Source organism: Chiloscyllium punctatum, chromosome 5 (assembly GCF_047496795.1).
Source record: "Chiloscyllium punctatum isolate Juve2018m chromosome 5, sChiPun1.3, whole genome shotgun sequence".
Taxonomy (NCBI): Eukaryota; Metazoa; Chordata; class Chondrichthyes; order Orectolobiformes; family Hemiscylliidae; genus Chiloscyllium; species Chiloscyllium punctatum.
The window spans coordinates 109,935,772-109,949,992 of NC_092743.1; the positions used below are offsets into that span (position 1 = coordinate 109,935,772).

At 41.0% G+C, this 14,221-nt stretch overlaps 1 protein-coding gene across 1 annotated transcript in view; it reads right to left on the minus strand.

Moving 5' to 3' along the window:
• Positions 1-1,970: 1,970 nt before the first annotated feature.
• The window catches only part of LOC140476809 (regulator of G-protein signaling 22-like), a 133,677-nt gene continuing 121,426 nt past the window's right edge, over positions 1,971-14,221 (minus strand). Inside the window, exons 16-19 of the mRNA XM_072569602.1 lie at positions 7,008-7,061; positions 6,115-6,279; positions 5,701-5,880; positions 1,971-2,204 (exon numbers count right to left, since the gene is read on the minus strand). Coding sequence (XP_072425703.1) covers positions 1,971-2,204; positions 5,701-5,880; positions 6,115-6,279; positions 7,008-7,061 — 633 coding nt within the window. The remainder of the gene's footprint in view (positions 2,205-5,700; positions 5,881-6,114; positions 6,280-7,007; positions 7,062-14,221) is intronic.

The following is a 14,221-nucleotide window of genomic DNA, read 5'->3' on the forward strand; positions in this document are numbered from 1 at the left end:
AATCAAAGGCAGATATGTGGCAAAATGGAAGGAGGTAAATGGAAGAACCAATCTCCACATTACTTTCTATGCCACAATTTCATGAATACACAACAATAAAGCAGATGAATGCAGGGCTGCAAAGATGATGTGGGTGAGAGATGGTCAGTTTTCATGAACATTGGAACCAGGTCTGAGGGAGTTCAGACTGGTATAGGTCAGATAAATTGTACTTCAATAGTGTTAGAAACAACATAGTAGTTTGCTTGTGATATTGTGGAGAATATGAGCTGACTCGGCAGAGGTGACATTTCATCAGACAAGAAAAATAAACAGGTGCACAAAGGATTGGGAGAGGCTATAGTAAACAACTGTAATGTATTAGATGAAGCCAGAGGAAGAGAGGATGCAAAATGGTTTAAATTTGGCTTACATGTATGACATGTATGTCAATAAATAGAGCATGGTATATAAGATTGCCAAGCTCCAGACACTGAAAGTCACAGAAATATATTGTTATAATGACAAGAGGGCTGGATAAAAAATGGCAGGGCTTGGAAACAAACAAGGGAATAAAGTGGGAAGGGTGTCTGTATTGACTGGGGAAAATATTACAGTGCTGGAGACATAGGATATCCTAAAAGGATAAATGACAGATTTACTTGATTAGAGCTAATTAACAATTGAGGAAATAGTACATCACTGACCATATGTTTCTAACTGGTAAGAAATATATAGAGAAACACATTTTCAACAAAATTACAGAGATGTGTAAAACAATGGAGTAGTAATAGTATAGGACTTCAATAATCTTAGTATGAACTGGGGCAGAATTCATGTAAAGGTCAGAGAGAGATTTTCTGAAGCACAGAATTCATTTTGAGAAGAAGAACAAAAATGAATGTTAAATGTTACAATCCTAAAGATAATGCAGTAACCACCACAACTAGGACAATATGGGCTCAAATCATTTAAGGTGGCAGGGAATATTGTTTTAAAAGGCACATGTCATCCATTCTAAAAACTGAGCCTAGAATGTAAAGGTAATGAAGTTATGTGAGCCATTGTAAGACAAATAGTTCGGCCTCAACTCTAATATAGTGCTCAAGAAATCAACAAGGAACTGATGACACTGGAGAGTGTGCAAAAACATTAAAGGATTGGTTAAGGTACTTCAGTTATATGAGCAGGTAAGTTCAGGAGCTATAGTAATTGAAGAGAAAGCTGTGAAAGACATGTGATTAAATGTTCAAAATCATGAATCTGGACAAAGATAGATTGACAATCTGTTTTCAATGACAGAATGGTTAAGAAACAGAGGTGAATGGCAAAAGAACATATGGTGGCATGACAAAAGACATTTATATGCAGAATATGGTTATGATCTGCAGTCACAAACTGAATATACTGCAGGCTAAGTCAACTGTGACTTTCAAGAGGAAGTTGTATAATATAAAGAAAAAAGATGTATGCTGTTAATGAGAGGGATTAGCTGAGTTCCTCTTGGAAAGAACTGGCATGTGCATTAGGCGCCAAATGCCCTGCTTCAGCGGCTAATAATTCTATGAGCCAACTCCCTAGCTACAAAGTGATTGATGAAAGAAACAAGAGATGTATGGGAAAGCATTTTTGTGGAATTTATGTCCAGATTTTGAATATACAGACTTTGATGATGACGATGGAAATATTTTTAATGGTAACTTTTGAAAAGAGATTTGGAAACATGCTTGAAATTTTTTTTTAAACTGGGCAATACACCTAATTGACTGCATTTTCAGAGAGTTCAGACTGAATGTAGGAGTAAATTACTCCAGGTGCTGGATTCTGTAACAAATGCAGGAGATCACAGTGGGTCAAGACAGCATCCATGGAGAGAGCAAGCTAACACTTTGAGTCTATATGAATCCAGATGAAGAGTCATCGAGATTCGAAACATTAGCTTGTTCTCTTTCCATGGATGCTATCTGACCTGCCGTGATCTCCAGCATTTGTTACTTAAAAACTGAATGGTCATCTTCTGTGGTCCATTTTATTTTACCATTCAAACTTGTATAATTCTGACATATCACCTCGAATGAGCTCTCTGCTGTTATGGTCTTTTCAACACTTCCATATTTCCTCATTAATTTTCTTTCCAAGGTTGGCAAGACGCTTTCATCTGCAACACTATGTCGGAAGTTCAAGAAGTCCGGCCATAATTTGAAGAGAAGGTCAAATACTGTCAGCTGTGAAGGGAAATCCTGTTACTTTTGAAACAAGACAGTACAGTAATGTTATTGATAGTTATTGACTCAAAGACCTGTACCACATGCTAGGTTCTAAATTAATTGTTTGAAAATATATGCATGCAGACATTCCAATTAATATTAAATTGTATCATTAGGACATAAGAAATCAGAATAACAATAGGTTAATGTCTCCTTGAGCTTTTCAATTGAATTGATTGAATTTTTATATCAAATCTAATTTGGCACCTTGCTCCCAAAACAGTTATTCCCTTAATATTCAAAAATCTATCAATCTCAGCCTGAATGTACTTAATGACTTGGCAGAAAGAGTCTGCTTGAATAAAGATTTCCAAAGATCCATAACGCATTGAGTAAATAAATTTCACTTCATCTCATTCCTAAATGAGATTAGCACATAGTTCTGAACTGACTAACCCTATTTCTATTCTATCAAGCTTTTGAATTTTTTTTTTACATTTCAGTCCGATCATCTCTCATTCTTAAATTTCAGCAAATATATTACACAATTTCTCCTATTTTTTTCTATCCCTAAGGCATGTTTATCCATCCTTAGGTAATCAACCTCCAATTGCACACAATATTCCAGGTGTGGTCTCACTATAAAGATACACAATTGAAGCAAGGTAACCTTACTCTACCCACCACCAGCTCCTCTACTCCAGCAATAAAGGCGTACCATTAGCCATTCTAATTGTTTGCTACACCTCGATGATTTATATACAAGGAACCAAAGTCCATCTGAATCCCATCATTTGCTTCCATCTCAATGTTAATCTTTTCCATTTATCCTACCAAAGCGGACAATTTCACGCTGCCTCATAATATATCCACCTTGCCCAGTCTATCTTAATCAGTGTACATTCTTTGCCAGCCATTATATATCCTGCTCACAGCTTACTTTCCATCTAGCTTTCTAAACTCAGAAAACTTTGTGATATCATACTTAATTGATTGAGTACTGATTCGTCAGCAGGGTGGACGGTACATGGTAATCAGTTGGAGGTTGCCTTGCCCATGTTTGACTTGATGTCATGAGACTTCATGGGATCCTGAGTCAATGTTGAGGACTCCCAGGGCAATTCCCTCCTGACTGTATACCACTGCCACCTCTGCTGGATCTGTCCTGTCTGTGGGACAGGACATATCCAGGGCGGTGTCTGGGGCATAGTCACAGAAACATGTCTTATCAACAATCATAGGCTGTTGCTTGACTAGTCTATGAAACAGCTCTCACAGATGTTATAGTAAATAGGACTTTGTAGGATTGATAGGGCTGTTTTTGCTGCTGTTGTTTCTGGTGCCTAGGTCGATGCCAGATAGTCTGTCTGATTTGAGTTCTTTGTTTATACTTCATAGCAATTGATTTTCAAAGGGCAGTTGAGTGTCATCCACGTGGAGTCACATGTAGGGCAAACCAGGTGAGGATGGCTGATTTCCTTCAATGAAGGATTTAGTGAACCAGAGAATTGGTAGTGGGTTCATAATTGTCATTATTTTTTAATTCCAGTTCCTTTTTATTGAATTCAAATGCCACCACCTGCAACGTTAAAAGTCACACAACACCAGGTTATAGTCCAAAAGGTTTATTTGGAAGGAATAGCTTTCAGAGTGCTGCTCCTTTGTCAGGTAGCTGTGAAGCAGCATCATAAGACACAGAATTTATAGCAAAAGATTGGACTATAACCTGGTGTTGTGTGATTTTAACTTTGTCCACCCAGTCCAACACTGGCGCCTCCACATCATGGCTACCAGCTGCAGTGGCAGGATTCAAACCCATGTCCCCAGAACATTAGGTGAATTTCTGAATTACTAATTTAGTGGTATTACCACGAAACCATTGCTTTCCCTTTGTTGGGTCAAGAGGATATTCAGAGGAAGGATTATTTGGGTTATGTCATGGGGTTTGTCAGGTGGAGGGTTGTCAAGCACAGCATTGGGTCATAAGAGTAGTCAGGTAGGGGTTAATTGGTGGGTCTTGGGGTGGTCAGGTGGGGTATTAGACATGTCAGGGGTGAGTTGTTTGGACGGAAGTCTGATCAATTCACAGGGATAGTCAGTCAGTGGTTGTGGCAATCACCAACAATGCTTGCTCAGATATCCTGAATGGTCACTGAATAAAACCAGTGGGGAAAATTACCATTCTCAGAGTCAGAGTTGGGGGTTCAATGACAGAGTTTATTGTACAAGGAAATACCGGAGCTCCGGGGAGAGAAAGACACCAACAGCACAGTGGTCAGCTGTGAGTCTTCTCTCAATCCGGAGCACATGTCAAGATACTTTTATACATTTTGTGATATAATAGGTCAGTGATGAGGTTACTGTCTCTGTAACATGGTTTGTTTATTGTAAATATTGGAGAATTGTTAATAGTTTCGGTGCAGTCATTGTCAATTCCAGCGCAGGCTTTGTTAATTTCAGCGTGATCATAGTCAGTTTCAGCACAGACATTGTCAGCTTCTACAATGATGGGCAAATTGCTGTTCCCGAAAGGGACGATTACTGCAGCCCTGGCTATTATGACTTTGTATTGAGTCTGTATCAAACAGTTAGCATTTCTATCAATGGTGTTAGCTGGACCCAGACACTTCGGTGGGCAGTATACGCTGCTCATGTGTATTCTCTCCCCCACCCACCTTAAACTAATCAACTAGGTTGTGAGTGCATTGTCCTCACATTTTGGTGGCCCCAAGCAGTGTCTGTATTTGCTCTTCTGGCTCTCTCCATATTGTGGTCCAATGGCCATGTTGTGAGTCAAGATGTGTGCCCGTCTGCCTAGTGTCACCCTGCTCTGTGCCATCTTCCACTTCCCCAGGTATTAGTACATGCAATACTTCCTGGTAAGTGTGCAGGTAAAAGTCAAGTATCTAGCTCAAGTCTCTAACGCAGAGTTCATTGTCAAAGGCTTTCACAAAGGATCCCTACAAGCAGTGGAAATCAGGTTATTAGAAGTTTAAAGTTTGTGGGCAATTTCAGTGCATGGGCATTTAACAGGTCTTCTGTGGGTTCTCAACAAACACATTCCAGTATCTGGTAATATGGACACTGGATGATATGTGTTTATGATTAAATAATTAAATTCTCTATAACTATTTTAATTCATGCACTTCTCTGAAATGTTTATATAAATTTGTTCCTCTACATTTTTTCTACCAGCTGCTGGTCTATAGAATACTCCAAGCAATATAAAGCTGCCATTAGTGCATCTTAACTTTAGCAAGGTAGGCTATGTTCTTGACTCCTCTGGATCATTCCTTCTCTTTCCAGCACTGTGGGACACTCTTCAATGCCATCCACTTCTTCCTTTACTTCCCTATCTTTCCTGAACACTCTTGTGTCCAGTACTGCCTTCCTTTAAGTCAGGTGACTTTTATTGCCACAACTTCATAAATCCATATAATTACCTGCAGCTCAACAATCTTATTTACCGCTAAGCCATTTTGTGAAGCTCTGTCACATACTTTTCTTCACATACCTGTGCTTCTCTGAAGATATATGGTCCCTGGCCTTGATTGTAATTTATGATTCTTCGTGCGCATTCTGGTGAAATATCAATCTGTATAGGTGGAGGGATGCTGGAATTGATGAAACAATTAATGATGGATGAGATCTTGTTTTGAATAGTCTCCTCACTAGCTTGAGAATGGAACATCTCCTGATGGAAAAAAAGATAGAAATCTTTGGTGTGATTTAGACTACATAAACCATATTCAGTCAGATTAAATAAAAGTACATTCATGCATTTGTAAGTACACATTCTCAGACACTTACGGGCTATTTTCCATTGACATTGTGTTATTTTATGCAGTTAAAGCTTCTCACTCATTTGGAAGTAGCTCTTTGTATTTTCAATCACTTTTCAAAAGATCAGATTCTATATTTTATTTACCTTGTATTTTTGAACCTCAAGCCAGAAGATGACATTATTCTGCATTAGTTCACCTTTCAGTGATACAAACTGTTGAAACTGAAAAGCTGTTATTGGATTTAACAAGGTTTTACGGAATGCAATAATTTCTTTCGATGAGGCAAGCCATTTATTCCATTGGACCTGCTGGGAACATAATTTTTCAGAATAATTGATATTAGCTGCATTTTCACAAAGAATTAGAAGCCAAGTGACGGCTCAAAAACTTTGGGCTGCTGGTGTTTCAAGGCTTCCTTGCCAAGGCTGATTAAAGCTTTGGAAACATTAGTCAAACAGTTCTTTTGTCAAAAGAAAAGCTGATATTGCAGGCAACAGATGCAAAAGTTTCAACCTCTGAATTTCATCATCAGTAAAAACTTTGTGGTAGACAACAAACTGTGACTACATAACAATATGGAAATTTTAGAACTTGATTCCTATCTCAATCTATCAACATAGTGTTACATATTTAATATGGCCACTTCCAGATACAGATTATGCAATGCATGATTTATCCATGTCCATTGAAATCCATGCAAGCAACATTCAAGCTCTTCATGCTGCTCCATTCATGATAGTGGTATGCAGCCCAGGGCTAAATGCACTATTGCATGTTTGGCTTTGGTACAAGGCTAGCACCAAGTAAAACTAGCATACACTTCTGAAAGTGTCTATGCCCTGTTTAAAGGACATTGATATTCTGGCACCATAGACTCATTCAACTGGCTGGAAGTACCTATGATTAATGGCACGAGAGGCCAATGAGAAAAATCCCAAGTGTTTGGGTGTAGTAGTGGAGGTCTAAGTATTGGAAAATGAAAGAAGGAGCAAGATTCTGTTTACTTAGTGAGCCAGGATGCCTCCAGATGGCTTACCTTCTTCTTACTCTTTTGTAACATCTGGTCCTCCACTACATCGTGCATTTGTACCTGGAGGTTAGACACAAATAAGTTAATATTTAGGATCAAATTATAAACAGAGACTCTACAACAATCAATTATATTCTTTCAGCCCATCCAATACACTCCACATGTTTTTCTACAGATTACAAATGTACAAAGCAGATTGGGATACACACTTCCACTGTTTTGGATAAAGAACAGTTGATAGGTATGAATTAGAAAGCTTCTTCACATTTTTTTGCCATCTTTCATAAGAATATAAGAACTAGGAGCAGGAGTTGGCTATCTGGCCCTTCGAACCTGCTCCGCCATTCAATAAGATCATGGCCGATCGTTTCATGGCCTCAGTTCCACTTACCCACCCTCTCACTATAACCATTAATTCCTTTACTGTTCAATAAACTATCTAGCTTAGCTTTAAAAACATTTACTGAGAAAGCCTCAACTACTTCACTGGGCAGGGAATTCCATAGATTCACAACCCTCTGGGAGAAGAAGTCAATCTGCTCCCTGTAAGTTTAAGGCTATGCCCTCTTGTCCTAGTTTCTCCTGCCAATGGAAACATCTTCTCTACTTCTATCTTATTTATTCCCTTCATAATTTTATATTTTCTTTATATGTTTCTATAAGATCCCCCCCATTCTTCTAAATTCCAATGCATATTATCCCAGTCTACTCAGTCTCTCCTCATAAGCCAACTCCCCCGACTCCGCAATCAACCTAGCGAACCTCTGTGACACCCCGTCTAGTGCCAGTACAGCCTTCTCAAGTAATGAGACCAAAACTGCACACAATACTCCAGGAGTGGCCTCCCCAGCACCCAACACAGTAACATAACCTCCCTGTCTTTAAACTCAATCCCTTTAACAATGAAGGACAAAACTCCATTTGCCTCCTTAATTACCTGTAGTAACTGCAGACCAACCTACTGTAGTTCATGCACGAGGACATCCAGGTCCCTCTGCATAGACCGTGCTGCAATTTCTTACCATTCAAGTAATAGTCCTTTTTACTGTTATTCCGACCGAAATGGATGACTTCACATTTATTATCATTGCACTCCATCTGACAGACCTTTGTCCACTCATTTAAACTATCTATGTCCCTTTGCAAAGTTTCATAGACCACTGCACACTTTGCTCTACCACTCATCTTAGTGTCTTCTGCAAACTTTGACACACTACACATGGTCCCCAACACCAAATCATCTTTGTAAGTTGCGAATAATTGCGGTCCCAACACTGATCCCTGAGGCACACCACGAGTCAACCAGAATAGCATTCATTATCCCCCCTCTTTGCTTCCTGTTGGTTACCCAATCCTGTACCCATGCTAATACATTGCCCATAATGCCTTGCATGTTTAGCTTTTGCAGCAGCCTTCTGTGCGGTACTTTGTCAAAGGCCTTTTGGAAGTCTAGATACACAACATCGCTTGGGTCCCTGTTGTCCACCACATTCGTAATATCTTCATAGAATTCCAAAAGATAAGTGAAGCATGACCTGCCTTTCATGAACTCATGATGCGTCTGCCCAATGGGACAATTTCTATCAAGAAGCCTTGCTATTTCTTCCTTGATAACAGACTCAAGCATTTTCCCCATGATAGAAGTTAAGCTAACTGGTCTCTAATTCTTTTGTCTACCTCCCTTTTTCAACAGTGGCATCATATTTGCTGTTTTCCGATCTGCTGGAACTGCCCCAGAGTCCAGTGAATTTTGGAAAAGTATACCACAAGTGCATTTGCTATTTCTCCTGCCATCTCTTCCAGCATTCCATCAGTGCCAGGAGACTTGTCTACCCAATCATGGATTGTAGGTGACAGCAGCAAGGCCGATATTTGTTCTCTAATCAACTTGTCTTTGAGGATAGAGTGGGGAGCAATCTTCTGAACCACTGCAGTCCATGTGGTGAGAAAGTATATCCATAGTCCTGTTCAGAAGGGAGTTCCAGGATTTTAAAGCATACAAGGATATATTTCAAAGATAGGATGAGTGAGTCCAATGGGACCTGCAGGTGGTTGTGGCTATCAAACTGAAAAGGACTTAGATTGTAAGTGCCAGCAATGTTTATGAGACAAATAATAAGTTAGCCAAAGGAGAGAGTACCTCTTTGGAATCAATTGATGAATCCATAAATATTGTAACTTGGAATTCAATACAGCTTGGTGGACAAATAGCCACGTAAGATTGAAACCTGATATTAGAGGCTGAGGTGACTGTTTAAAAATATTCGGTCACCTGTTTAAGACAGAGATGAGAAAGGTTTACCCTGCAGGTTACATTCCCTCTAATGTTTCCTGCTATTATGCAGACCTCAGCGTTAGTGCTTGGCGGCGACTTCTGGAAGTCAATGCATCCACATGTCCTAGTGTTTAGAACTTGCCTCCTCAAAAGGCAGTGGAAACAGAGAAAGGTTATCATGGGTAGGCGGGAATGTGAATCAATCTTGTCAGCATGATCTTATTGATTAATAGAGCTGGTTTGTGGGGCTAGTTGGCCTACTCCTGATGTTAATTCATATGTTCATGTGCTTGTGAGGTGGCCTTTGCAGGATTGACAGGGATGGTTTTGCCTTTGTCATTTTCAGTTTCAAGGTTGATGCCAGATAGTCTGTCGGAATTTGTGACTTCTTAGTCTTCATGGCAGTTATATGTAACAGAATGGCCTGCTGGGCCATTTCATAAGGTATTTAAGAGTCCATCACAATCCTGTTGGTTTATTATCAAATGTTAGCAGACAAGTAAGATCGCCTCCCCTAATCTGAACTGGATTGGCTATATAAATACTGTAGTATTACAAGGGCAGGTCAGAGGCTGGGAATTCTATGGTGATTTCCTGAAGCCCGTCCACAATGAAGGGATATGTTTACTATTTAGTTTTAGTATAGTTATGATCAAGTAACCAAAGCATTTTTATCGATTTATGTAATATAATGTAATTGTGTAATTGTAACCAATGTTAGACATACATGTATCATATGATTGACTCCACAAGTGGAATGCTCTCCTTGGATTTGGAGTGAGTAATGGCGATTAAGTTGGGAAAATACAGGATGAATGAAAAATCTGCTTCTTGACATTGAGAAATGTTTTCACAATTTTCTCCTCAATGGTGACTTCAGAACTTTGCCTTTGAGTGGTGACCCCTGATTTCCATGTATTTCCATCTCCTTTAAAGACACAATTAATCCTATATATATATGTTACTCCTAATCTCTCTTCTCCTTCACCATGAAACTAGGGTCCTCACTGTGTAAATACAGGATAGCAAACTTTGTGACTTGTCTTGCATATTCGGGCAATAAGAATGACAAGCAGCTTGCATCAGTAGGGGGCACTGATCACTCTTATCAGTCACAGGGGAGTGTGCATGCCACTGTGTGGCGTCATGCTACATTAAAGCTAGAGCCACAGAATGTGATAGCAGCTGAAGTGGCAAACCCTGTGCATTTGCCTCAAGCAAAGGCTGTGTCTGAAAGCCTAAAGGGGAGCGGTCCTTAGTGGGTGAAGGTAAATTACAGTCATTTCGGGGATATCACCACAATCAGTCAAGTGGCTCATCCTATTCCAGTCCAGGGGGTTTGGCCATGGTCAGTCAGGTGCTTGCTCTGACCACAATTTGCTACTTGTGTTCTTATAGTCTGGGAATTAGGCCAAGTGCAAGCATTCTAGGGATTATAGGTCAGTCAGTTGAGGTGCTGTTGGGACATCAATCTGGGGATTTGCGATGTTGTCAGTTGGCACTGTCCTGCCAGATGGTTCCGGGGGGGGGGAGGGGTTTAGGGGGGGTTAGGTCATGGTGTCCTATGGAAAGTGTACAATTGGGGATAGGCTGTATTTCACTGGGCAGCGAGAGTGGGCAAATAGGGATAATAGGGTGTGACTTCATAGTGATTACAAGGGGACTGAGAGCTCCAGAAGGGGATGGGAAGAGATTTCAAACAGGTCACAAGTCACTCTGGACTCTACCTGAGAATGGTGTAGGGCAACAAAAGCATAAAAATGTCCAGAATCATATGCTCTGGGGATAAAGTGGGGACATAAATAGTTATGTTAAGGGAAACTGAGCAAAGAAGAGAAGGCTGTACAGTCATAGAAGCCACAAAGACAGTAAAGCATAAAGGGAATGAGAAGCATATGTGGGTGTGAGTAAAGTCATGCATCAATGGTGCAGTCTGCATGTCACTCACACTGAAACAAAGTTCAAATCTTGGCAAATTGGATTGAAAGAGAATGATGCAATAACTTTTATAAAATGAAATGGCTGATATGGTATGCAAAGTCGGCAGAGTAAGATGATTTTCTTTCTTTTGGTTTGCATAAAACTCTTGGATTTCAACACCATTTTGTGGGTAGTTACAGTAAACATACCTCCATCAATTCAGTAATGTCACCCATATGGCTTCAAGTTGGATTTCATCAGCAAATCATTCATTAAGCTACAGCTAAATTACTATGCAGAATAAAATACTCAAAACAAGACTGCATCTCTGCAGAAATATTATGGGTTTGGGAAAAAAGGCAAAAAAGGAACAACACACCTGTGGGTGAAGAATATGAATTCAGAGAATAGAATAGGCTGACCTCTCAAAGAAGATCTTCAGACCAGATTTCAGATTCAGACAATTTGGAACCCGATATTTGAAACGTGCTCAGGTTTCACAAATAGTTTCCTCAAAGATCCTTTAGTGGTTTTACTTTGTCTCTTATTGACTGAGAGATATAGGAAGCCTTGCTTTCTCTGCAAGCTGCTCCAACTATTTATATTCAGGTTTATGAAAACACAAAGCAACCTCAGACAATGGTTGTTGCAAGGCAACAAGCAGCACAGATCCTTGGATTTATCAAATCTGTTTGTCCAGCAATAAAAAGGTGTATAATCTACCTTGTATCTCCTTTTGAAACTTTATTGGACTCTTTTTCTCAGTATTATTTGTTTTTCCAGTAAACTTCAGATAATCAACAATTCTCCTCACCTTTTTATGTTTGTTTCAGTCACATGACAAAGGTTCTTTAATGCAGAAATGCCTGAATTATCAAGAGTTCATAAATATTTAATGCATTCTTAACACATTAAAATGGCTTTGTCTTTCTGACATTTCTGATATATAAATCTGTGAACAGATACTATATTGAGATCACCTCTAATATTGTCATTGTGTCCTACTTTGGTGATAATTATAAATGTTCACAATCTGTTATCCAAAGAGATTCCCATGAGCTGCTGTGATGCATTCATCCAACATTAGTCAAATCTTGTAATATTCACAACCTGAGGCAGAGTTGTGCATGGTAACACCATTGAAGAGACTAAATCCAGGAAAAGCACAACAGCAGCCACATGAATGTTAGAGTTGTAAATACATAGAAAACAGTCGAGATCCTGAAGACACAATTCACATTTCCAGACTGATCTGGGGATAACCTGCAACATGTACCTGCCAGGGTATCCAGAACGATTGTTGTTTGCTGTGCCTTACATAATGTTGAGTCCAATGCCTCATCTTCACCATGGACATCCTGTCCCTGTACACATTGATCAGCCATGATGAAGGTCTGCAAGCCCTCAGTTTCTTCCTCTCACGCCATCCCAACCAGTACTCTTCCACCGACACCCTCATCTACCTGGCTGAACTGGTCCTCACCCTCAACAACTCCTTCCAATCCTCCCACTTCCTCCAAACCAAAAGGGTAGCCATGGGCACCCGAATGGAACCCAGCTATGCCTGCCTGTTTGTCGGATATGTGGAACCATCCATCTTTCACAGTGACACCGGCACCACCCCCCACCTGTTTGTCCGCTACATCGATGACTGTATTGGTACTGCTTCGTATTCCCACGAGGAGGTTGAACAGTTCACCAACTTCACCAACACCTTCCGCCCCAACTTCAAATTCACCTGGGCCATCTTGGAAACCTCCCTCCCCTTCCTGGACCTCTCCGTCACCATCTCTGGCAACCGACTAACCACAGACATATACTATAAGCCCACCAACTCCCATAGCCACCTAGACTAGACCTCCTCTCATCCTACCTCCTGTAAAAACGCCCTCCCTAATTCCCAAATCCTCCGCCTCTGCTGCATCTATTCCCAGGATGACCAATTCCACCTCAGAAAGTCCCAGATGGCCTCCTTCTTCCAAGATTGTAACTTCCCTTTCCACATGGTTGATGATGCCCTCCACCGTGTCTCCTCCACTTCACGCACTACCGCCCTTGAACCCCACCCCTCCCAATGCAAAAAAGGACAGAACCCCTTTGGTCCTCACCTTCCACCCCACCAACCTCCACATACAATACATCATCCTCTGCCACTTCCGCCACCTCCAAACAGACCCCACCACCAGAGATATATTTCCCTCCCCACCCCTATCAGTGTTCCAAAAAGACCATTCAGTCTGTGACTCCCTCGTCAGGTTCACACCCTCCCTCCAGCCCACATCCCAATCCTGGCACCTTTCCCTGCCACTGCAGGAAGTGCAAACCCTGTGCCCACGCCACTCCCCTCACCTCCGTCCAAGACCCCAAGAAATCCTTCCCTATCCATCAGAAATCTACCTGTATTTCTACCAATATCATCTACTGCATCCATTACACCTGGTGTGGTCTCCTCTACATTGGGGAGACAGGAGGCCTTTTTGCTGATCATTTCAGAGAACATCTCTGGGACACCTGCACCCACCAACCTCACTGCTCTGTAGCTGAACACTTCGACACCCCCTCCCACTCCATCAAGGACATGCAGGTTTTGGGCCACCTCCACTGCCAAACTGTCACCACCCGATGCCTGGAGGAGGAACGCCTCATATTCCGCCTTGGGAACTTGGGATTAATGTTGATTTCAACAGCTTCCTCATTTCCTCTCCCCCCACATTATCCCAGTCTGAAGCCTCCAACACGATAACGCCCTCTAGACCTGTCCATCACTCACCTCTCTGATCTATCACCTTCTCCCTCACCTTCATCCATCTATCATTTTCTCAGCTACCTTCCCCCAAACTTCACCCCCTCCCATTTATCTTTCAGCCCCGACCCATAAGCCTCATTCCTGATGAAGGGCTTATGCCCAGAATGTCGATTCTCCTGCTCCTCGGATGCTACCTGACCAGCTGCACTTTTGACGATAATGTTGAGTCATAGCAGGGATGGAACTCAGGAGAAGGAAGATGATAACTTCCTGCTGCTA